The sequence below is a fragment of the Perna viridis genome, chromosome 11 (genome assembly GCF_037379345.1).
Source record: "Perna viridis isolate PV_CMFRI_1.1 ecotype Kerala chromosome 11, ASM3737934v1, whole genome shotgun sequence".
Taxonomy (NCBI): Eukaryota; Metazoa; Mollusca; class Bivalvia; order Mytilida; family Mytilidae; genus Perna; species Perna viridis.
The window spans coordinates 33,572,862-33,596,549 of record NC_142455.1 but is presented as its reverse complement, the minus strand read 5'-3'; the positions used below and the strand labels follow the sequence as shown (position 1 = coordinate 33,596,549).

Genomic DNA, 23,688 nt, shown 5'->3' with positions numbered 1-23,688 from the left:
GGGGTTAAAGTCAGGCGTATTATCTTTACCCGAATTGATATAGTATTTACAACTCACTGTGACTAAACAATATCAAAATGTATTTTTTTTTTACATATAACCTTTCAGACTTGGGCCAAAAACTTGATTCTATCTTTCGTTTCGTTGTTTTATGGAACATGACAGACGAAAAGAAATGTCTGAGAAAAGAGAGTTTGATAATCCCTTCCCTCCCTATAAAGAAGAAGTTTTCACAGGACCTGATAAGAAGGTTAATATCTGTATATGATACTGAAACTACTCTTTAATTTTCATAGTGAGGCATGCTTTAAATCTAAACTGCAAGTCCCTAGTATCTTTGCCCATGACTGAGTTTAAGAGCTATACGCTTGCTGTATGCACTATGGACGGAGTATGTGCAATAATATTGAAGATGAGAAACATTTGTTCTAATTCTGTAAAAAATTATTATCAGTCTAGAGAGACTTCATTTACAAACCAAAATGTGAATACAAATAACAGTTAAACCCAGAGTGATGAGACCTCATCTATTTTCAATAGACTGATGAACCAAGAAATAGGGCCTGTTTACGAAACAAAACATATACATAATTTTATTCAGTCTACCTTTTTTAATATCCAATGTTTGTAGCTGAATAACCCTGTTCAGATATTTTATCCTGTCTTTTTTTCATGTATTGCTCCTAAGGATTAAATACATGGACATTGTATGAAGAAGAAGAAGAACTGTTTATTCACCCATAAAGGGCCCATAAAGGGCATGATTACAATACATTTTTTTTACATACAATAGTTTTGATTGAACATATATAATAACATATAATATCAACAATTAATTTACAAACTAAATAATTGTCACATTTTTGAGCTTTTACTTGCATTACGAGTAATACATCATAGTAATCAGCACATAGTATTTAGTTATCATACTGGCACACCTCAGTTTCATTTACAAAATTAGATTATGATAATGGAGATTATAACTATGATCATCAAATTATTATATGAATAAAGAATGTAAATGTATATTCACTTAAGGGCATATCTATTTGCAATAGTGATAATAATGCATTAAAAAAAAAAAAGAAAAGAAAAAAAAATAAATGCATTGGACATAATTCTCACTAGAAGCCTCCTTGTGCCCAGTGCAGAAAAGCAAGTCTTTTGAGTTGCTTCAAGACAAAGGGCACTAAGGGACAGTGCTCTAGGCTGCAAGTATTAATTAAAGATCAATTTTGCATATACTGGACTTTTAATTACCCAAAATTCTTACATTACATATTACAATATAAGCAGAAAAAGATATAGGAAGATATTAATGATAGATAAAAAAAATTATAATAATAATAAATAACATATACAAAAATAAAAAAGAAAAAAATTATAATTTAAACACCACTTGAGATAACAAGATCACTTAAACCAGATAAAGTAATAGAGTTTTCACAATTTAAGATCCATATCAATTTGTTTTCATCACTGAGGTTAATGAAATGTGGACATGTAGATATTATTAACTCATATAGTATATCTCTCTCTTATTTTATTTGATGAGCATGAAAAAAAAATGTACTTCATCATCTACTTCTCCTGAGGGGCACCTGCGACATAATCTATTTTGTCTAGGAATACCATGATAACACCCTGTTTCTATCTCTTGTCTATGAGATGAGATGCGCAGCTTTGTAATTTTTCTACTTTGCTTAAAATTTACTTAAGATAAGTATTTCTCTCGCCCAAAATTGTTTTTAATTTTAGCGTATACATTAAGTTTGCCTTCACTGTTCTTTCTCAAATTTCTTACCCATGTCTCTCTATAGAGATTCGTTCAAATGAGAATTGAGTCATGTTTGTTAGACTATGTTTTATATCCTGAGCAATGTTCATAATGTATTTTATTGATCCATACCATGAGGGTTTAATTTGTCTAAACAATTTCTGCATAGGCCTGTTGAAACAATGGAAAGTCCGACTGTAAATTTTCTAGTCTATACCAATATTTTATCATCAATTTGATAATATCAAAGTGAAGTGGAAAGCGACCTAGTTCTGACAATACTGCTAAATTTATTGACCTTTTATGAACACCCGAAATGAATTTTGAAAATTTTACATGAAGTTTTTCACATATAAGTCTTTGGTATATATCATCGAGTGGTAAAACTTCCTTTTTAAGTCTAATTTTGTATGGGTTAAAATATCCCCATATCTCAGCACCATATGGAAGAATTGGTTTGATGGTATGATCAAAAACTTTAATAGAAGCTTTTATTGAAGGATTTAAAGATAAAAAAATCATTTCTAAGCTTGTGATATGCTTTCAATCCCTTTTGATATAACTCATTCTGAGCAAAGGAGAAAGTGCCTGAGCAACTAAATGTAATGCCAAGGTACTTATACTTGGACACACACTCTATTTGTGAATTATTAAATAAAAAATTATGTTTGATGAGTCTTCCTGCTTTGTTGAAAGTCAAAATCTTTGTCTTTGAGGTATTAATATTTAAGTACCAATCTTTACAGTATAAGTGTAGCATATCTAATTTAGCCTGTAAGCCTGTTACTGAAGATGACAATAACACTATATCATCTGCATACATTAAACAGTGGTGTGGGCTTGAGTTCATTTATACTGGGTCAGGAGTATTTTTCAAGTAAGCCGGCAAGTCGTTTATAAATATTTTGAATAAATTTGGGCTCAAGTTGTCCCCTTGTTTTACTCCCAATTTTACTTTAAAAAAATCAGTTAACTGGTTCTGAATTTTAACACAAGACTTACTTAGACTGTACATACTTTTGATGATATTATAAAATTTTGACCCAACTCCACTTTTTAATAGTTTGATTTTAATACCTGTGTGAATGACAGTATCAAAAGCGTTTTTTGAAAATCAACAAAGCAGGCAAACATCCTACCATCTTTTACATTTCGATACTTATCTATTAAGGTTTTCATAATAAACATATGGTCAGATGTTCTAGCTTTTTCGTGTAAATCCAATTTGTGTGTTGTCAATAACATTTCTTGAAAATTTATCGAGTCTTATATCAAGAATTTTGTTGAGTAATTTTCCAAGTGCATTAGTGACAGTTATTCCCCTATAGTTATTTGGACAAGAACTATCACCCCCTTTAGAGATAGGCAATATATATCCAAGAGCCCAATATTTTGGATATTTTCCACTAGACAAACAAAGATTAAATGTCTTATGAAGACTTTTCATAAGTGATAACTGGCCATATTTTATCATGTTGTTGGACACATTATTTAGCCCTGGTGATTTGTTTAATATTGTTTCAGAAATTGCTTTTGTTATTTCAGAAGTGCTAATTATAAAATCAAGTTCATTAAATGCATTAATTTTCTCTAAGTTTTCTAGGATACTATCTAGCTCTTTAATACGTGTAATACAGCTAGATTTTGGGTCACTTAAATGTTTAACATGTGACAACCAGCTTGATGATGCAACTGTGGAACTTTCATCCCTTCTTTCTTTGTCTTTCAGATCATTTATTAATTGCCAATATAATTTGGGGTTTTCTTCATTAAGCTTTTCTAGTTTGGATAGAAGGGATTGTTTATATTTTCTGCACTTAAATTTTCTAAGTTTAGTGAATGTGGAAGACATCAATAAATAGTCTTAGTCTTAGCTTTGCTATCAGCTTTTGCCTGCTTATAACCATACCATGTTATGCTATGTGTGCTTCATCTCTTCCTCTTTTGTTTGTCTTGTATTATATATTTGTACTCCATGTTTGCACTGAAATTAGATATTACTATGTGTTTTATTAGACCCAGGTTGGCATATTGGAGAGTTCTTCGTGATGTCATCACTTACCAGTGATTTGGTTTTGGTTGGCAAAGATCCATTGAGTGGCATGGAGAATTAACTTTTAAATTATCATAACGTTTTCATCTTTAAGATGATTGAAAAATTCTTTTGGTTCCCAAAATTGCAAATAAAATTCTTTTTTATCCATGGAATTTTAAAATAAATATTCAGTAATTAGACTATACAAGCATAAGATTTTAATTGTAATTTTATATGAAAATAGGGGTTTACACATAAATATCATTAAAAAATTATTTTTCAAGAGAAAGAATTATAGTTTCACATATGAAATATGATTTTTTTCATCAGTGTGAAACATTTTACAGAACCAAAATTGGATATAATAACCAAGTTATAAAGTTTCGAAAATTGGAATTCTAATTATGAAATTGACAATTGTTTATTTAGTAATTTTGTGTGATGTTATTAATATGGATAAAAAGCTCTACTTGTATTCATGTCTCCTCTTTAAACAAAATGCCTATTTCTATGTATAATCATTTCATTTGTGTATTACTGAACATACTTCCAATAGACAGGTAACAACTATTAATCAATAAATGACAAAATAGCCCTCTTTCGATTCTTCCTGATGAGAAAAGTTTTTCCAGTGGTTGATATTCATATCTTCCACTTTCATGAGGTGATCTATATTTTAATTCATGTTTTATTCACGGGACAGTATTACATATTCCTTACTCTTGTGTATTACGTACAGAGACAAACCTAGCTACAGGCATTTCCTAATTTTCCAAGTGTTAATCTTCACTAAACACCGCCTGGGTGGTCTCAGGCTACAAAAATGTAGTAATGCTGCATGCTTACCTTTAGTGTAGGTTTTCCTGGCTTCGATCCCGACAGAGCTCCACCACAGACTTCAAAGTTGGTAGCAAGTACTTTGGTGCCAAGTACACAGTATTTAAGTAGCTGTCTTTGTAAGAATCATGCAAAATTTGGAAAATGTGATACATCCCAAAAAAGGCTACATATTTTTATTTTTAAGTTGCTTTATGGGTCTATACCATGAAATGTTTAATTATTCATTCATGCCTGCCTGCTCTTAGGAGATAATCCACATTGAAAATCCAATAGATTCTATTGTATTTGAGTGTCATTTACAGAGTTATTTCCCTTAATTTTGAACTATACAGTGCATTCTATATAATTTTTATCTCCTGTGAGAATGGGTTATATGAAAAACCACATGTTAATTTCTGTTTACTATGACATTTCAAACAAAATATCAAAAATAAAAATATGTAGGCTTTTTACCCATGAATCACATTTTGCATGATTCTTAGCTGGAGTGCGACTTAAGGACACAGAGTGACAACTGGTTGGCTTGGAGTTAGTGGGTGGCATGCCTACCTATAACCATAGTGATATTTAATATCATTTGAAGCTGATTTGGTAGCATTTCCCATCAATCTTTTGTTTTTTCTCTTTGAACTTTCAAACTTTTGTCAAATCTCACACATTAATTGGCATCTTGTAAGCTCTAAGACAGCCTAGCTGTGGGTTCAGTATGTCAGACTAGTACAAAGTAGCGTTTGTTAGATTGGTCAGTCATTTTTGTCTAAAGTGCATGTGATATCTGCCATAGGACTTTAAGCCATATTCAGTCAATCAATCAATCTTCACTTACCAGTGTTGGATCCGAGGGGAGGCTATAGTGATTTCAAGTTTTTTTTCTATATAATCAACCCAACTTTTTTCAAACATAAGGGAGAGTTCCCTTGGATGTACCTTTACTTAAATCTTATATCAAGGCATTATCAGTTGTAAACCATCATACCTTCCATGCAGAGCATTCTTTTCTGTCATTTTGCAAAATCATATAGACTGTGATATAAATTTTCAATTAACTAATTGTGTTTGCAACATTTGATGGAAAAACAAAAATTTTGATGTTTGATTTAATTATATGGTAAATTACAAACATTATAGTTTAAAAAGTGTCTTCCATATAGAGATATTTAATGGGAATTTCTTTCACAGGTGAGGTCATTGGTGGGAAATGTTCTTGGAATTTTTATTTTTTTAAATACAACAATAAAACATGTGCTGTGACACCTATTTTTCTTTTGATGTCTGATAAGTTTTCTTAGTTTTTTTCTTATTTCATATAGAATGTTAAAGAAATGTATATACTAGTTTTTGATATTTTGTGAAATTGAAATGTTCCACACAGAATTTGTATAGAATGTTGTAAATAATAGCCTACTTTATGGCTAAGATATCACGAAATCAAATTTTGTGACCTATGTTTTTTACATGAAAATTTTAATACATGTTAATTTAAGGTAATCTTTTAGAAAATTTAGGAAAATCTATATTAAGGATATTAGGTATGATCTTCCTTAAAGAGACTTATTTGCAGCAATTTAATTTCCTGGTATCTATTTATAATTTATGTTTAATTACATATTGTGTATTTAATCTACTTAGCTAAAGCCAGAGTTCCAGGAGAAGATTAAATCGGCAGTCAACAAGCTATTGGAGAAACTATACAGAGGTTTAGAAGATGATGATGATGACAGCAACTATTCAGTGTACACTGGAACTGGGGGTAAGTATATAATCAATTATATAGGTGTTTTAGTATTAAGAATTTGAAAAGTAATCAAGGGAAGCAAGATTCTAGTGGAAATCAAAAGAATGTAATCCAGGGACAAAGACCAGACATGGAAAGCAAACACAACAAAGAATATAAAGTAACTAAAATAATACATACAAAGTAACAAAAGTAAATGAGCAACTCAGACTTACAAAAAAATGTAAAATTTTTCCATTTATAGGGTAATCTTAAGTTCATTGTTAAAAATCATGTTTTAATGCTGATTATACATTATTGATTAATTACAAATTACTTAATTGTTGTTCTCTTTAAATAAAGGTACAAATCTTGGGCATATCAATGGGAAATCTTGGATTTATGTTCCTTAGAACTTGAATATTTCCAAAGTTATTACTTCTAATGCTCACAGCTTGTCAGCACATCACCTCTGCTTTAATTTACTGAACAAAATTTCATGAAACTTTGTAGGAAGTAAGAAACCACATGCAGTTGTGTATTTTACCAGGACTGGGGAAAGCAAAACCATGTAACTTTCAGGCATAAAAAACTTAATTTCCCATTTTTATTATTCTGTTATTACAAATGTACATACATTTAGGATTAGCTCTTCTGCATCTCCATCTTCACAAGAAACTAAATCCTGGAAATCAACAATATTTGGAGACTGGGCTACAGTACATAAAGAAACATCTTCGTCATTTAAAGGGGAGACGATTCACATTTCTGTGTGGTGATGCTGGACCACTAGCTATAGGTTCTGTCATATATCATTTACTGAAGAAAGAAGAAAAATCACAATCTTGTCTTACCAGGTAATATATGTGTGTGTGATTTATTATTTCAAATGTTCAGTGAATAAAACAAGGAATAAACAACAATTCCCTAAAGCTTTGTATCTAGTTTGTATATACTTTACTGGAGTGCCATTTGAAATATACTCTCAATATCAGGTCTAAAATTGATTATATACTTGAGGAGTAATTTCTCATAAAATTAAGCATCTATTTTTTTTTTTAAAAATTTGAATATGATATTGGAAGGATTATGACAATGCCAAAGTACTTTAACCCCACATCTTTTTTGACACCAGTCCAAAGTCAGTAAATCTGGCTTCTGTAGGTCTTGTTTCATTTTTACTTTCATTGTACCTTTTTGTTGCTGGAGATATAAAGGCAAATATTTCGCTGTATCAGTGTATAATGTTGTTTTGGGGCCAACCCTATGGTGAAAAAGTTTCTTCATCATTGAAGATCCATGGGTGACCTTGAGCTGACATTTTTCATCCTTGTGGGGTTGTTGTCTCTTTGACATAATCACCATACCCATTCTAGTTATATTACTTGAAAGAATCCACAAAAAATGCAGTTGTGAAAATTACTGTTGACAGTAAATCATCATTAAATAAAAATATGTGCAGATACTAGATTTAGATTTCAGTGTTATACTGTCAGTACTCTTGTTTTATATGCTATCTACATTACAGGTTAGTAGAACTTCATGAGAGAGTATGTACTGACCAATCCTTACCAGAAGAACATCTGTATGGCCGAGTTGGGTACATGTATTCCTTACTCTTCGTTAAATATCACTTAGGGGAGAATGCTGTTAGTTCTTCTCTTATAAACCAGGCATGTATATTATCTTATCTCAGTTAAACTGGATTTTGTTTATTTCTTTTTGAAGTGTCAATTTATAAACATAAGAAAGTAATTATATAATTTCTTAAGCATTTATAGTATAGAAAGTGAGATAAGGACTTTGATATTTTTTCAAGCTTTTATCTTGTTCCCTGCATCTTATTGCAAGAGTTGAGAGACCCTTTTCCCACATAAAACTGTGTTTTTGTACACTGACCAAATACACCTTCATTTGAATAATTGTTAAATATACATATCTCAATAGTATGATTATTCAAAGATAATAGATATTTAGTAATACACATGTGCAAAGAAGAGAGTATAAAAGCATTTCTATTTTACTTGGTGTAACCATTTTCCACATTTATTTATTAAAAAACTATAAGCTATACTTTGACAGTAAGTCAATGAAAAATAATTGGCAAATAAATCTGACTTGAGCAAATCTCAAGGTTGGTGAGAAAAACAATTGTCCGAAATGTAGTATGGTGACATGCATTTGGTTCTGCCTGTAATCACAGGAATTACTTCCTATATGACTAAATCGCATTACTAAATTCTGTTGCAATTGTTCAGTTTCCATTTTGGAAGAAAACATGACATTAATAGACAAATAGCCATAGTTGGAAGGCTGCCAAGACCCAAATGCATGAGATTTGTCTAAAAGATCAAAGGCAAAAAACAAACAATAGACCAAAGAAAAATGTGTGAGACCTGACTGGCATGTAATTAAGTGTGGCAAAAATGGACCTTCTTGCTAGATTTTTAAATCATGTTTAGTCTTTTTTCCTTTTTTTTTTAAATTATAAATTGAGCACACTGCGTAAGCTCCAGTTCAATTTTGTTGACTAATTTTTTCATAGCAAGACCAGTTGTAAATTATGTCAATTTTTTGGATTTTTGCCAATTGTCATTCAGGAATGCAATATTATAATATTATATCTATTGCAGGTTGTCAGAACTGTCTTAGAATCAGGTCAGAGATTAGCTAGAGATCAAAGAAGCACCTGTCCTTTGATGTATGAGTGGCACCAGAAGAAATATCTTGGTGCAGCTCATGGAATAGCAGGAATCTTATTTCTATTGATGCAGGTTTGTAAAGTCAGTTTTACCCAAATATGAAATGGCAATTTGCAGTTATAGACCTGCTGGATTATAGGTCAACAGAAGTCATTTAAAGGCTTGTCTATATATATAAAACACATATAGTAAAAAGACGTGTTTTGTTAAAATAAAAAAAAATAATAAAAAAAATTTTTATGCTTTTTAGAATTGAAGCACAGAATTGGTCATTGTGAACGGTTGATTTTTTTTACTTGTAGTCTTGAAAATTAAAATTTCAACACATTCTGACAAAGGGCAATGAATTTTTATGTTAAGCAGACCCAAATGTAGAATAATCATGTGCTGGAAAAAGAAGTTTATATAAAATGTATTTCATTGTAAACTAGGGACAATATTTATAGATTTCCCTAACATAGTTAAAACTTTGATTATTTCACAATCTTTTTTCTGAACTAGACTGAAGTCTGAATATTTTAATAAAAATATTCTATTGAGTTTTTAACATGGCAGATTGAATTACTCTACCTACAGCCATTTTATATTTACTACTACCAGATTAATATCTTGAGAGTTTGACTTATTCTTGGTTTTTATGATATTTACTAAAATCAACAGTTCTCCTTTCACTCCACATTGATTTATAGGCAAAAAAAATGTACAGTAGACTTTGAAGACAGTTGAAAGATTCAACCAAGATTAAGTCTAACCTCATAAATGGGCAATTTTCATTCTTACATATATTTAAGTGTTATGAGTTTCTGTGGGACATAGTGTTTATTCATTTTTAAGTAAACAAGCCATATTTCTTGTTTTCAGATCAAGGACCCTACCATGACAGAATCAATACATGGTTTAATACGACCCACCATTGATTGGATGATGGGTTTACAGTACCCATCAGGCAACTGTCCTTCCTCCCTTGCAAGTCTGACAGGTGATAAACTGGTTCACTGGTGCCATGGTGCTCCTGGCTGGATTTATATGTTTCTTCAGGCTTACGAGGTATTTAAAATAAATAACAATATTTTGTAATTCAATGAATGTGAAGTTTTTAAAGCTATTGTTTGATAAGTATGAAACATGAAAGGCTAGGATGAAGTGAAAATACACAGTTTTACCAGGGTAACTAATATTCACATATGAGTCATACTTGACAAGTCAAATTTTACAATAAGTTTATTCAGAGTAGACAGCATTTGAATGATTAGATTAAGACTGTCAATTAAGTAGGATGAAGTGTCAATTTCACATCAAATCATTAATGTGAAATTAGTCATAAGTTATGACATCGTAATAAGTTATGACATCATAGTAGAAAATAGTATTGTGACATCATATCTTACTACTCATTTTACACTTACTATTTTTTGTAAACTCTACCACTGTGAAGTACATATTTAACTGCACCAGTTAATACATACCTCATACATTTCTTTCTGTCCAATTGAGACTTAAAAGTTTCATAAATTCTCAGACTTTTTCAGATGCAAAATATCTAGAAGCAGCTAAGAGATGTGCTGATGTTATTTGGCTGCGAGGGTTATTGAGGAAAGGTTACGGAATCTGTCATGGCACTGCAGGGAATGCTTATGCCTTTCTAGCTATGTATAGACAAACCAATGAGCATAAATATCTGTATCAGGCCTTTAAGGTAAACACTATAAGTCAACTAGTAGATAGTTGCTCATGATATAGTCTCGCTGAGAGTAACAAATTTTCCTTTAGTTCTCATTTTAGTTTTGTTTACCATTAGACATAAGCTAGAAATTCAATTCAGGTCAAAAACTTTTGCAACAGTCCTTCACCTTCATATTTCCACAATGTGAAATTAAGAGGTTGCTGAATGCATCAGATTTTAGGAAATATCATCAACTTATATTTGAGAAAGTCGTATCAAAATCTGCAATTTTCTTTGATTTGACATCATGATTTTTTCCTATTTGAGTTTTATTTACTGACAAGCACAAATACAAACATACCAAAATAATTACTTATAGGGCATAGAAATATTTTTCAAATATATGGTAGGGAAATGTGTAGCTCCTCTTAGAAACAAGTCTAGGTAAGCCAACAGCTTTCAATGTAGAATTTTTGCACTTCCCAGATTTTTTAAGGGATGAAATTCATGAATAGGTTACAATAAAAATGTTTCACATTTTCATCCCAATTATGTTTAAGTCATGAGTGTTAAATCAGTTATTTATCCAGTTAATTTACTCTTCAAATTATTGCATTGATGTGAATTCAAACTTGTTTAACTTCTAAAATTTAAGAAAACATCATTATGATATTGTGATATAAGTATTTTTGTGTAGTAATAACTCTAGATTAAATGGTTTAAAAACTTAATTTGGTATAGTAACTTTAAACTGCAGTTTGCTGAATGGTGCTGTGACTATGGGAAACATGGCTGTAGAATTGCAGATACACCATATTCTTTGTTTGAAGGTAAGGTTCTTTAAAAACTACAATGTTTTAACAAAGGGATTGCAAATTGTATTTCCCTAATTTTTAAGAGGAGGGCTACACTGCACACTTCTTTTTCATATGTTTATTCAACAGTTTTGAAAGATTGATTACCTACAGGAAATTTACAAAGAATTAAACTGTTATGAGCTATTGCGTTTTTAAAAGTACTGACTTATTCTTATATATCTGGTGAAAAAGAAATGTTGGCAGTAATAAATCCCAATTCTACCTTTCTTTTGGTATTTTAAACAAGAAACCTGATTAAAGCAAAGTTTTGTTATGTTATCTTTGTCAATGTTTATGGAGCCTTCCATTAACATACGTGAATGCTATTGACTCAGACAGTTTTTGTCTGTTGTTTTAAACATTAAAGTTGGGAATTTTGTACTATCATTTAGCAAAGATTTAATTAAAATTGCACATAACAATTTCAGGTATGGCTGGAACAATTTACTTCCTGGTTGATCTACTGGACCCATCCAAATCAAGGTTCCCTGCTTATGAACTATGATGCTTCAAAATCTACTATGTTGGTTCCAAGGCATTCAGTTAAAGTTGATATGCAATTTACTCCATAGCCAGATGAAATCTATGAATTTACAACTTTAACATCACGTTGAAATTTGAACCTTTAAAAGTCTAATCAGTTTAGATGCATCAAGTTGACATTGGTATGATATGAATATGATACAAAAACTTTATTTAGATTTGGTACAAATTACAGAAAACATAAGCTCTGGTGAGCTTTTAATCAAATTTAATTTCAGTTGAATTATACCACTACAGAGCCAAATGAAATCTACCAGTTACTAAAGCAAAGGATAAAATAGAACCTTAGTACTATAAATATCAAAATGACATTTAGAGCACAAGGTAAATTGTATGAATAATTATCTGCATATGTGGACATTGGAGCTTTCATCAGATTTGACTACTAGTCACACTATGGAAAGTTCAGGATGGTTATGTAACTACATGTAGTTAAATGAGTATGAGCAATGTCTATTATGAAAAAAACACAATCTTTGAACTTTGAAACTTTTTACTATATGATGTGCCATATTCAGTGATAGTTGACTGTTAATAACCTGTGTGGTGATTTATTACAGACGGACACTATAAATAAAGTGCTGCTTGTTTTTTGTTAAGTGTTAATAGTATTTGATGGGGTTTTTTTTTCAGTGTTGTTTTTTTGGTTTTTTTCTCTCTCTTTTCTTTGCAGGTGTCCTTTTGTCAGTTGAATACAACTTAAGCCTGTTGTAATAAATGTTTTTTTTCTCATTAAATTTTTTAAAATTTTGTTACTTGGTTTTTATTAGCTCGTTTTTTACATTATAGTATGGTATACTGATGTCTGTCTGTCATAATATAGCTAAAACTGCTTTTAGGGATTTTGATAATTTTTTCAAAAGTCACAGTTTTCTTTTTTCTTAGATATGCTTGTTTCAGAGTCAAGGGAATTCAATTAAAGCAAAAAAGTATTAAGGAAGGGACATATATTATGGTCTACATATTGTTTTCAATAGAACAGAAAATTGAAGGTATGGCACAGGAAGCAGATACACTCTAACCTGAAGTGATGTACATCTGGTGATAGTTATAGTCCATCTATTGGGAATTAAGATGGTTACATAAAGTTTAGACAGGTGGACAACATGATCGGAAAATATCCTCCAACTGATAAATGGATGTATAATGATAATGGCATGTATCATATGAAACAGTCAAAATACTCGACATAATTTAATATAGAACAGCTTACACTACATTGTATCATATATTCAACATGAACACAATATTTAAATTGCACATCTAGAAAAAATGGCGTTTGAGTCTTCTAGCACTTTATTTCACATCAGATCCATGTTTTCTAGCTCATTGCTTGCCCTTTCATACTTTGATGGCAGTGATTGAAATAAGCAACATATAACATTCTTAGAAAATGAGATTCCATTAAACAAGTGACATATTTAGTATATTGGATATATTATGACACCACATGGCTTGACTATATGTTGATACCTATCAAGCACAAAGAACTAAAAAAAATTTTTTTCAAAATGTTTTAGCAACAAGAAATGCACAGTACAGTGAATTTTGTATTCAAATAATATTCTACTCAATAAAAACCTTCAGTAAAGCCATTATTCTATAGATCAGCTCTGCTAATGTCTGACATTGTACAGAAAAATATGAACTGGATCAATGATTTGCCATATGGAACTTAAAGAGTGCCTGAGCATTGATTTTCGTGTGTGTTATCTTAGAAAAATGGCCGTCAGAAATCTTGAAACAAAAAATTAAGAGGTTTCTTTCTAAAAATGTCCCTCATAACCCAAAACAACAAAGTAGAGAAATGTCAGAATCTTCAGAAGTTTTTTTTGTCATATCAATAGAACACCATCTATCTTCAATGTTAAGTAAAACTTGAAAACAAATGACAAGTTATTATTAGCCTTAGACACAGATGGATAGTCACCTTTAGAAAATTTCAATTATTTAAGGTATCTCATGATGGTTTTGTATTTTGATAAAAGTATTTTCTAGCTGCTTCAGCTATTTCTGTCAACATTCATATAGTCTTGTTTGTATCGAGCATTTTGGCATACAGCTTTGGCTGCCCACTTTCTCCCTGCCAAGGTTGAAAGGTCACATATATGTAGAATTTGTTGATTATTAAAGATGCCAGGCATTTTTCTCATTATCTGTCCAAGCTGAAAGGAAAGCATAAAAAAGGAGATCAATAACTTCATGAAATATGAAACTTTTTTTCAAAATCTGTATTAAATAGCAACAAAATGAAGGACTTAATTTTATTTTATTATTATTTATTTCTATAAATCCATATACAAAACACTGAGAAATGAAAAGAATACATAAATAAACAAATATATGCATTACATGAAAGCAATGTGACTTACCAGGTGGTTATGCCCCTAATGAATGTGATGTTTGTAAATTAACATATTTTTGGCAATTCAATTTATATCTGATCATATGAAAAAATGCAATTGTTTTCTTTATTTAATATATTTATATATATTATATATATGCTAAACTTGCATGTGGTTTTAAATTCACAGAAGATATTTCTTTGTTTTACTTGCAATATATTTAAGTATTTTTAGAATTCATAAGAGCATGAAGAGGTTGTGCACATGTAAAGGTACACCATGAGGAAATGTCCTTAAAATAAAATTATTTTTTCATGGTGCTGAGTTAAATTATCTTACCATCTGAGGAGGCATGAACTGTAATATATTTCTACAAAATTGAGGTCCACATTTAATAGCCTCCTCTATAAACGACACTACAAAACTTATCTGTGGTCCAACTGTACTCTCTTGGGTAATCGCCGTCATGAGACGGAACAAGTTCACTGAAATATGTGTAGTTTTAACATTGAGCAATTATTGTATTGTTATCATACAGCTATTGGTCACATTGTAACAGAAACAAAATATTACCTGATTAAAGAGTTACTTATATTCTTGTTCAGTTCATAACAAATCGCAGACTGAACAATACAATATTAAAAATAATGAATAAATGAAGCATTTCTACTGTAAATGCTCAGTACCAGAAATGTGAACATATATGTTTGGATAAAAAAAAAACCATTGTTATGTCAAAATATAGAAGATCAGTGAGCCTTATAGGTCCTGGCCTCAGTTTCATTAAAAAATCAAGTTGAGAATGTCCTCAAATACTGAGTTTTTCCTCAAATCTTAAATTTAAATTGGTCTTATTGGTCAAAATTTGAGTAGAAGGATTTGAGAAAAATTTCAGTTTGAGATATTTTTTTAGGAAACTGGACACAGATGTGATGTTCTGTAGAAGTGTTTAAAACTGTTACTGTCCTGTTTATATTGTTGACAACAAAGTTTGCAATGTAAATGTAAATTTCTGATATTTTATTATTATCACAGCAGTAGCCTGAGATAAAATATATTAGAAAAAACCTTAAACTTGCCAATAAAATGATAAATTTTCCACATCTAAATATAGAATACTACTATTCTATTATTACCTAATGCTTTATTCAATGGATCCTTAGAATCAAATGTGGGTGATGTTTCTCCATCTTCTTTGGCCGTCAGAAAATCTGTAATAAAAATAACAATATCATGGAAAGGAGACAGTATTTTTTTAAATCTACATGAGGCCAACTAAATTAAAACACAAGGAAAACATAATCTATACACGTCATTTTTTCATTAGTTTATACAAATCATTTTCTTGAATATTGATCAAATCTCACTGACATGTTGGATAATTCAATGAGAATCGTGGCCGACCTCAATCATAGAAATAGGATAAATTGTTATTCTGAATCAAGCCTACACATTTTGCACCATAAAAAGCTTCACACAATAAATAAAATTTGGTGGCTTTGCAGTGTTGGTTAGGATATACTTATAAATAGGTCTGAAAATTCAGGTGCATTACATTTGCATCATTGATTTATAAATTGAAACTTCTCACTTACTCCACAAGGTTACATTTTATTTGAACCATTTCAAGGTAAAATAATGGGAATATTGGTCTTTTCACTGAATAAAAAAGAATATCTCCTGCAAAATAATCATATGTACACAAGGAATGAAGCTTTCAAAATTGTTGCTAAAACAGATATACATGTATCTCAATGATTGTATTGCATGATTTTAGGAGTGTTCCATGTTCTGAAATATTTTATCTTATGTGTGCATTTTGGAGCATACAAACAAGAAATACATAGAAAAATTCAGACCTAACCTGAAAAAAAAAATTGATGGCCCAGATCTAACCCTCTTAAACTAAACAGGAGAAACCATCACCATTATCTACAAACTTTATATCATAAGAAATACTGTGAAATAAATTTAAAATGCCACAACCTTAATGATGGGACTAAGGATAGATAAAAGGTTCTTTCTTACACTGATACATAAAATGTAAGACTAGTGCTATCTCTTTGTTTGGTCAGTTTTCAAAATACATGTATTTTCATCAAAGAGGTATATTTACTTAGACATATACTAGTTATTGCCTCTGTTATTAAGTGAAAATTTTATTGAGTATTCTTATTTCATAAACTACCATTCCTATCCAGATTTCAATGATTTCATATGCAACTGAGTGGTTCTATCTTGAAATATTTGACACATGCTTTAAAAATTAAGTATTCTATAGAAAGCTGAATTAATGTAAGGCTTCCATAGATGAAGTTTTATTAAATGCATGTGCCTAACCTATCCTTCATAGAAATATGTCATGAAATCAGGTGTTTTATATTTACAAAGTCAAATTTACACATTTTAGCTTGATTCTGATTTCAGTGTTATGCATGTATGGACAGTAAAGAAAGGACATTTTTCGCTATGTAATATTATCCAAATTTATTTGACATAGTTTATTTTCAGGACCAAATTTGACGTTACTGGTATCCAAAAATACCTATATACATTTTTAATAAGTATGGAAAACTGAAATTAATTTTGAAACATAAGAAAGTCCTACCTTTAATATACATGGATAAGTTACATTTCTTAGGGGAAAAAATCAGCTTATTTACCAGTGAAGGAAAATAAGTGGATCTAGGTATTTACATAATACTTTCATTGATGCAGAAATTTTATAGAAGCTTCCTAATATTTCACTTATAAATACTTGAAACATATAAAGGAAATATGACATTACATAATATCAAAATTAACAAAGCTCAAACTGAATATTCTTTAAAATCTTTATGGCGGATTAAACCAATCTGAATTTCTTAATACTTATTAGGTAAGATAGGGACCAAAATCAGTCAGGCATACATTTAGGAATTACCATAGACACTGCTAGTTTAAGACTTCAGCACCACCTGTTTTATATTTTTTCTAAATACTTTCTACTTTCTAACTTACTAATCCCATACAAATATAAGTAATTCATGAGGACATCATTACCATGCTACCAAAGGAGTGTTTAAGCCCGTCCCATTAATAGTTCCTATATGGACAGACATCCACAAGAGTTATGCTGAAGACACACCTAATGGACAGATATAGACAGAAAGACAGACAACAGGGCCTAGTCTCAAAACATTTCAAATTAAGATTCTCTACAAATCCTTCTTCAACTCAGATTTCAACCAATCAAATTGCTTGGAGAAAAACTCCACGACTTGTGGAAGTGCTCAATTTGGTATACCCCCAAACTTTTTTGTGGGTACAATAATTGCATATTGATCTTAGGAAGAGGAAAACCATTTTTTGTAACAATAATTTTTATTAGTAGGAACCAATCATATTAAGTACTTCTCCATCTAAGAATCAGGCATAATGTGTATAAGATGTGGCACATGAAGCAAAAAAACAGATTTTATTGCATTAACCAATTATTTATACCCGACAACCTCCAGAAATAACCATAAATGTGTTTTAAAAATTTGCCTGTTTAAGATATTGATAGGTCAAATTGAGTTAAAATGCACTATGGAAAAATGGTAGGATTATATTCCCTCAGTTTTTCCTTACATAAGCATTAAAAAAATGTCTATGTCACAGATGCTTCAGGATAATTTTAAATAGCTTTTCAGTTGTTTTCTAGATGTACTGAAAATATTTAAGGGATAAAATACCAAACTGAAAATTATGATGTGCCACCCATTGCCTGATTCTTACACAGAATGGTACTTAAAAGAGACTCTGTAGCTGACTATGTAGAGATTACTTATATCTGTAAATGTATTACTAATTTTTGGTATTTTTTGGGATGGACAGAAAACCATAAAAAATGGTACCCAAGAAATTGACTTTTTAACACTATATAACACTAATCAGGTTTTGAAACTGCCAAAATTGATACCACTTATATGACCACTTAACAGTAACTGCCAAAGTTAGTAACCAAGAAAATCAATACATTGCAATTACATGTGTCTCAACATTGTCTTTATACACTGACTTTGTAGAGAATAATCATCTCTGTCTAGATGTATACAATGACTATAGTATTACATACTCTAGTATATCTATATCTCTAGCACAAATACTTCAGTAATAAGATAGTAAAGACAACAGTCACAATATTCAGACACAATATAAGTTCCCTATTACTGAACATTAATATTAAAATTTAAAAAGATAAACAACTCACAAAAAGATGTATTTTACCAAGTCACAACTTGAAATCTGTATATTTTCCACAGACCTTTCTGCATTAAAAGGGGTTTGAACTGTTTCTACCTATTTTCTCCAACAAAGACAAAGGACCATTTGAACCATCACAATGAAATAATACACTGTAGATAGTCCTAGTAAAGACCATACACCATGACATACCAATTTTTTTGCCGATTTTATGGTTTTCATCAAATTCCATATTTACATTCAGGACTATGCTGCTCTATTTCCACAAATTCAAAACAAAGTATAAAAGTTAATACAAACTCACAATTCATATTTCAAAATAATTACTTTTTTTAATCTATCAAAAGAGTTTTAATAAAAAGATATGAAATCAAGAAGAGCTAGCATAAAACAGATGAATCACAAATGCCCCCACCTCACATGTTAACACCAAATGGAGGGCAGGTGTCGATAGACCCATTGATCCATGTGTTGGTATCATATTGTTATATGACAGTGTAAAAAAGATATAAGATCTGACTTGAGTCAGTAAAAAAATTAGCTGGAAAGGTATTATTTTTATGAAATTTACAAATTTACTAAGTTTTTTTTTCTCAAAAGTCAATGGAGGAGAATATATAACATACTAAATATGTAAGCCATCAAGGTACATTCTTATACAAACCACCATCTTTATTCCTGCAAGCCTTTAGAAAACAAATCAAGAAATTGTTGAATGACAAAATAATAAAAAAAAAAAGATGGGAAAAACTATTGTGGCAGGGGGCATAAAAATCTTGAACTGTGAATAAACTGTCAATGATGGACAAAAACATTCCAGTTAATATAAACAAAGGGCAATAACCCACTCCATTACCTACCTTGATTATTGCTGTTGTCTCCTGGGGGGAAGGTAATACTGTGATTAAAGCATAACTATGACAACAGTTAGTTGTATAAGTTGTAAATTATTGCAATGATTCTACAAATGTGAATGTATGGTTAAATTTTTTAACTTTAAAAATATTTTCAAGTTTTATTTTTCCTGAAATCATAAAATCAAAACTTTAAATATAGAGCCAATATAAAAGAAATTCTGTAAAATATCCCTGCAATAATTTCCATATTAATGGTACAGTGTACATGTTTTCCATATTAATGGTACAGTGTACATGTATTTTTCAAAGGGACTCTAAATAAGGAAGTAAATCTGTTCCACACAAATGTCAATGTACATTTAAAGAGATATATTGCACGAAAGAAAGTGTCATCTGGGACAAGGACTTAAACAATTTTTCTTGTTTTCAGTTATAGTTCTCAAAAAAGTATATCATGTATGAAACAATTTATATGAAGTTAAAAGTCTATTATCTTTTTCATAAACTTCATTTTTACATATATTCCATAACTAGAAATTTTTTTACTTTAAATTCAGAAAAAATGAAGATTTAACATTATCAAGTGGCCTTTTATACAAATAAATCAATAGTACATTGCTAAAATACAAGAAACATACAGAATTATCTTAAATAACTTAAAACAATTATGAAAGACATACAATGTTAATTCAAATTAAGTGTACAAAATGACAATGTAAAAATAATTAGGAAATGGAAAAGTAAAGTATACTATTAGAAAGCTTCTCTAATAGGAAATCTAGTGGTTTCATCTAAACACAAAGCTTTATCTATACTACAATTAGTTTCTGAATAAAGATATAGCAATATCTTACCAAAGTTGTATCCCTCAGCATCTAATGTAAGAGCAGGCTCCATTGATAGTGTTTTACTACGTTTAACTGGTCGACATTCTGGTTCCTCAATATCCTATGACAACAGATAGATTAGACAAATTCTAATGCTAAAAATAGTGTAAAGTATAAATGTATAAAGTGTAGGTTTTGACAACAAATACTCATATTCACTACAATACAAAAAAAGTGTATACAATGTATTTAAAAAGATACTGGGTTTGGAGAAGAAATGTACCGGGGTACATGAATTCTATGTATTTTATTGTATTTTTTCTAATTTCAAGAAGAAAGGTACATAGAACCAATGAATTGAACTTTGAATGGCCTAAGTGATGTTCTCTATCCTATCACTCCAATACATTTGTAGTTTATGAATTCAATTGTACATACATATATCATGCTACTTCTTCTATAATTACAACAAACTGAAGTACAGACATCAAGATTATGCATACCAATTTTTCCTCCCAAATCGAGATTTAGACTCCCACAAAATCAAAGAAAAACTTCAGAATCTCCCACATACAAATGTTAGATATTTTGAAGGTTTTTGGTTAAAATTACTTTATTTTCTATGAAAAATACTAAATAGCTAAATATTTACATGAATTTTTTTTCCTGTAAAGATGTCCAACCTGAAACTGTGACAATGGAAAGAATCTAGAACATGAGTCTGAAGGTTAACAGGTATGACAATTCACAATAACACTTCTAAGATGTTTTCCCAGAACTTCAAAATATTTTGTATCCGATGAATCCTCACCTCTAATTCTACATCCTTTCTTGTCCTCTTTCTTCCTCTTCTGAGGTGGGACATTATATCTGAAAAAAATAGCAATGATAGATGGTAATACCTCCTTGTCTTTCAAAATATCAATTCACTGATGTAAAACGAAACCGCTTGACAACAATCAAAAAAATTTTGAAGCTGAGAAGTAGCGAAGTTATATGTATACATATAATAGGTAAAATGATAACATGTTTCATATTAGGTTCAGTAGTGTGGAAGACTTTTCTTCAAGGAAGCACCTTTTGACAAGTCTAAAATACAGAAAAAACTTCAAGGACTATGATTGTCAGAGAGAAACAAAAAATAAGTGAAAATTAGAAAAATTAGAAGAAAATATACAGTATAATGAAGAATCATTGCTTTAAAATATTGAGATAAGAAAGAGGAAATCTGCAGAATAGTGGAAGAAAAACATTTTTAGATTGGGTATGAAAAGATTACCATGCATTCAGGGTATACTTTCCCTGTATTAATTTACCAACCTTTTTCAGCAGTTCTTGCAGATTGTGCCGCAGTCAAACACATTACACACATCTTGGCTAAGATAAGGCCTTTAGGATCTGTTAGTATGTTCATGTACTGTTCTGACTGGAGAAACATAGGAACAGAATGGAGGATCAGGCTGAGAGTTAGTTGTTCCAGGTCCATGTAAAACACAGAGTATAACATACTCAGGGCTTTATTGAGATCTTCAAGTCTACTGCTTTCTAACATGTACTGAAATGTTAGGAGGGTAATGTATATATAAATTGTCACATATAAATTATTTGTTCTTGTATATTGACAAGTCAAAATTCCTTGTGATGTAGAAAGAACATCAACAAGAGGCTCCAAGGAGCCTGAATCGCTCACCAAGTTAAAGTTTGTCTTTCAAGGGCAATGAATTTAACAAGGAGTTGTCCAACAATTTGGACTCAAGAAGACTTTGGTAGGACTGTCATAAGGATCATTTCAGCGATAGAAAGTTTCTTTCTATAATAGTTTTAAAAATATTAGCTGAAAACTGCAAAAAAAACTGTCATTTTTCATCTTTCAAGGGCAATAACTATTACAGGAGTCACCTGACGACTTTTGAAGGCCTTATAATAAGGGTCATTTCAGCTATAGAAATAATTTTGCTAAACCTAACAGTTTTGGATATATATGCGAAAATGTTTTTCGACGGATCAAAAATCCACACATCAGTTCTATGCATGATACCCCAAGAAACATTCATACCAAGTTTGGTTCCAATTGGTCAAGAGGTGTCAGAGGAGAAGAGTTTTGAAAAATTGTTAACAACGATGACGACGATGGATGCCAAGTGATGGCAATAGCTCACATGGCCTTCGGCCAGGTGAGCTAAAAACTAATGTCATGCATAAAGTACATATTCAATACCAGCAAAAAATTACAAAAGCATCAAAACAAAATCCAGACATCAGAGTCCAAAGACATGTCCAAAACAAAATCCAGACTTCAGAGTCCAAACACATGTCCAAAACAAAATCCAGACATCAGAGTCCAGTGACATGTCCAAAACAAAATCCACAGACTTCAGAGTCCAAACACATGTCCAAAACAAAATCCGACATCAGAGTCCAAACACATGTCCAAAACAAAATCCAGACATCAGAGTCCAAACACATGTCCAAAACAAAATCCACAGACTTCAGAGTCCAAACACATGTCCAAAACAAAATCCAGACACCAGAGTCCAAAGACATGTCCAAAACAAAATCCAGACTTCAGAGTCCAAACACATGTCCAAAACAAAATCCGACATCAGAGTCCAAACACATGTCCAAAACAAAATCCAGACATCAGAGTCCAAACACATGTCCAAAACAAAATCCACAGACTTCAGAGTCCAAAGACATGTCCAAAACAAAATCCAGACTTCAGAGTCCAAACACATGTCCAAAACAAAATCCACAGACTTCAGAGTCTAAAGACATGTCCAAAACAAAATCCTGACGTCAAAGTCCAAAGACATGTCCAAAATAAAATTCAGACATCAGAGTCAAAACACATGTCCAAAACAAGAAAAGTTACATGGAGCATTCACAGATTACCTTGCAGAGTTCAGAGTCCAAAGACATGTCCAATACATGAAAAATTACATGGAGCATTCACAGATTATCTTGCAGAGTTCAGAGTCCAAAGACATGTCCAATACATGAAAAGTTACATGGAGCATTCACAGATTACCTTGCAGAGTTCAGAGTCCAAAGACATGTCCAATACATGAAAAGTTACATGCAGCATTCACAGATTACCTTGCAGGTTATTTTACCTTGTGTCAAATCACTATTGCATATGAGTAAAGTTGAGAAAATATGCTAAAATTTGAACTATAATGAATCCTTTCTTCAAAACAATAACTTGCTTTTCTCAAATTGTAGTAGTGTCTGTATAAATTGAACCCACTGTGTTATAAATATTTTAAAAAGTGAGAGACAGAATCTTTTGTCATGGACAGCT

General features: G+C 30.9%; 2 protein-coding genes across 5 annotated transcripts in view; one reads left to right on the top strand and one right to left on the bottom strand.

The window, feature by feature from the left end:
* Positions 1–119: 119 nt before the first annotated feature.
* LOC148603803 (lanC-like protein 2) lies at positions 120–12,883 on the top strand. The gene is made up of 9 exons (XM_088551538.1): positions 120–250; positions 6,282–6,402; positions 7,010–7,223; positions 7,895–8,039; positions 9,000–9,140; positions 9,930–10,115; positions 10,588–10,764; positions 11,489–11,561; positions 12,017–12,883. Exons 1-9 carry the CDS (start codon positions 152–154, stop codon positions 12,091–12,093), a joined length of 1,233 nt encoding a protein of 410 aa, XP_088407664.1. The 5' UTR covers positions 120–151; the 3' UTR covers positions 12,094–12,883.
* A 429-nt stretch (positions 12,884–13,312) lies between these two features.
* Positions 13,313–23,688, bottom strand: part of LOC148603800 (mediator of RNA polymerase II transcription subunit 24-like) — a 39,762-nt gene continuing 29,386 nt past the window's right edge. For 2 of the 4 annotated variants that reach the window (XM_088551528.1, XM_088551531.1), the window contains 7 exons: positions 21,708–21,942; positions 21,199–21,257; positions 20,415–20,508; positions 19,564–19,584; positions 15,613–15,687; positions 14,816–14,961; positions 13,313–14,296 (listed from right to left, as the gene is read on the bottom strand). In XM_088551528.1, coding sequence (XP_088407654.1) covers positions 14,135–14,296; positions 14,816–14,961; positions 15,613–15,687; positions 19,564–19,584; positions 20,415–20,508; positions 21,199–21,257; positions 21,708–21,942 — 792 coding nt within the window. In that variant the 3' untranslated portion in view covers positions 13,313–14,134. The remainder of the gene's footprint in view (positions 14,297–14,815; positions 14,962–15,612; positions 15,688–19,563; positions 19,585–20,414; positions 20,509–21,198; positions 21,258–21,707; positions 21,943–23,688) is intronic. The other 2 variants (XM_088551530.1, XM_088551532.1) reach the window with 1 other exon arrangement.

Coding starts and splice junctions, on each gene's coding strand:
- LOC148603803 (XM_088551538.1), top strand. CDS start 152: ATGGAACATGACAGACGAAAAGAAATGTCTGAGAAAAGAGAGTTTGAT. Junction 6,403..7,009: donor AGTGTACACTGGAACTGGGG/GTAAGTATATAA, acceptor ACATACATTTAG/GATTAGCTCTTCTGCATCTC. Junction 11,562..12,016: donor ACCATATTCTTTGTTTGAAG/GTAAGGTTCTTT, acceptor TAACAATTTCAG/GTATGGCTGGAACAATTTAC.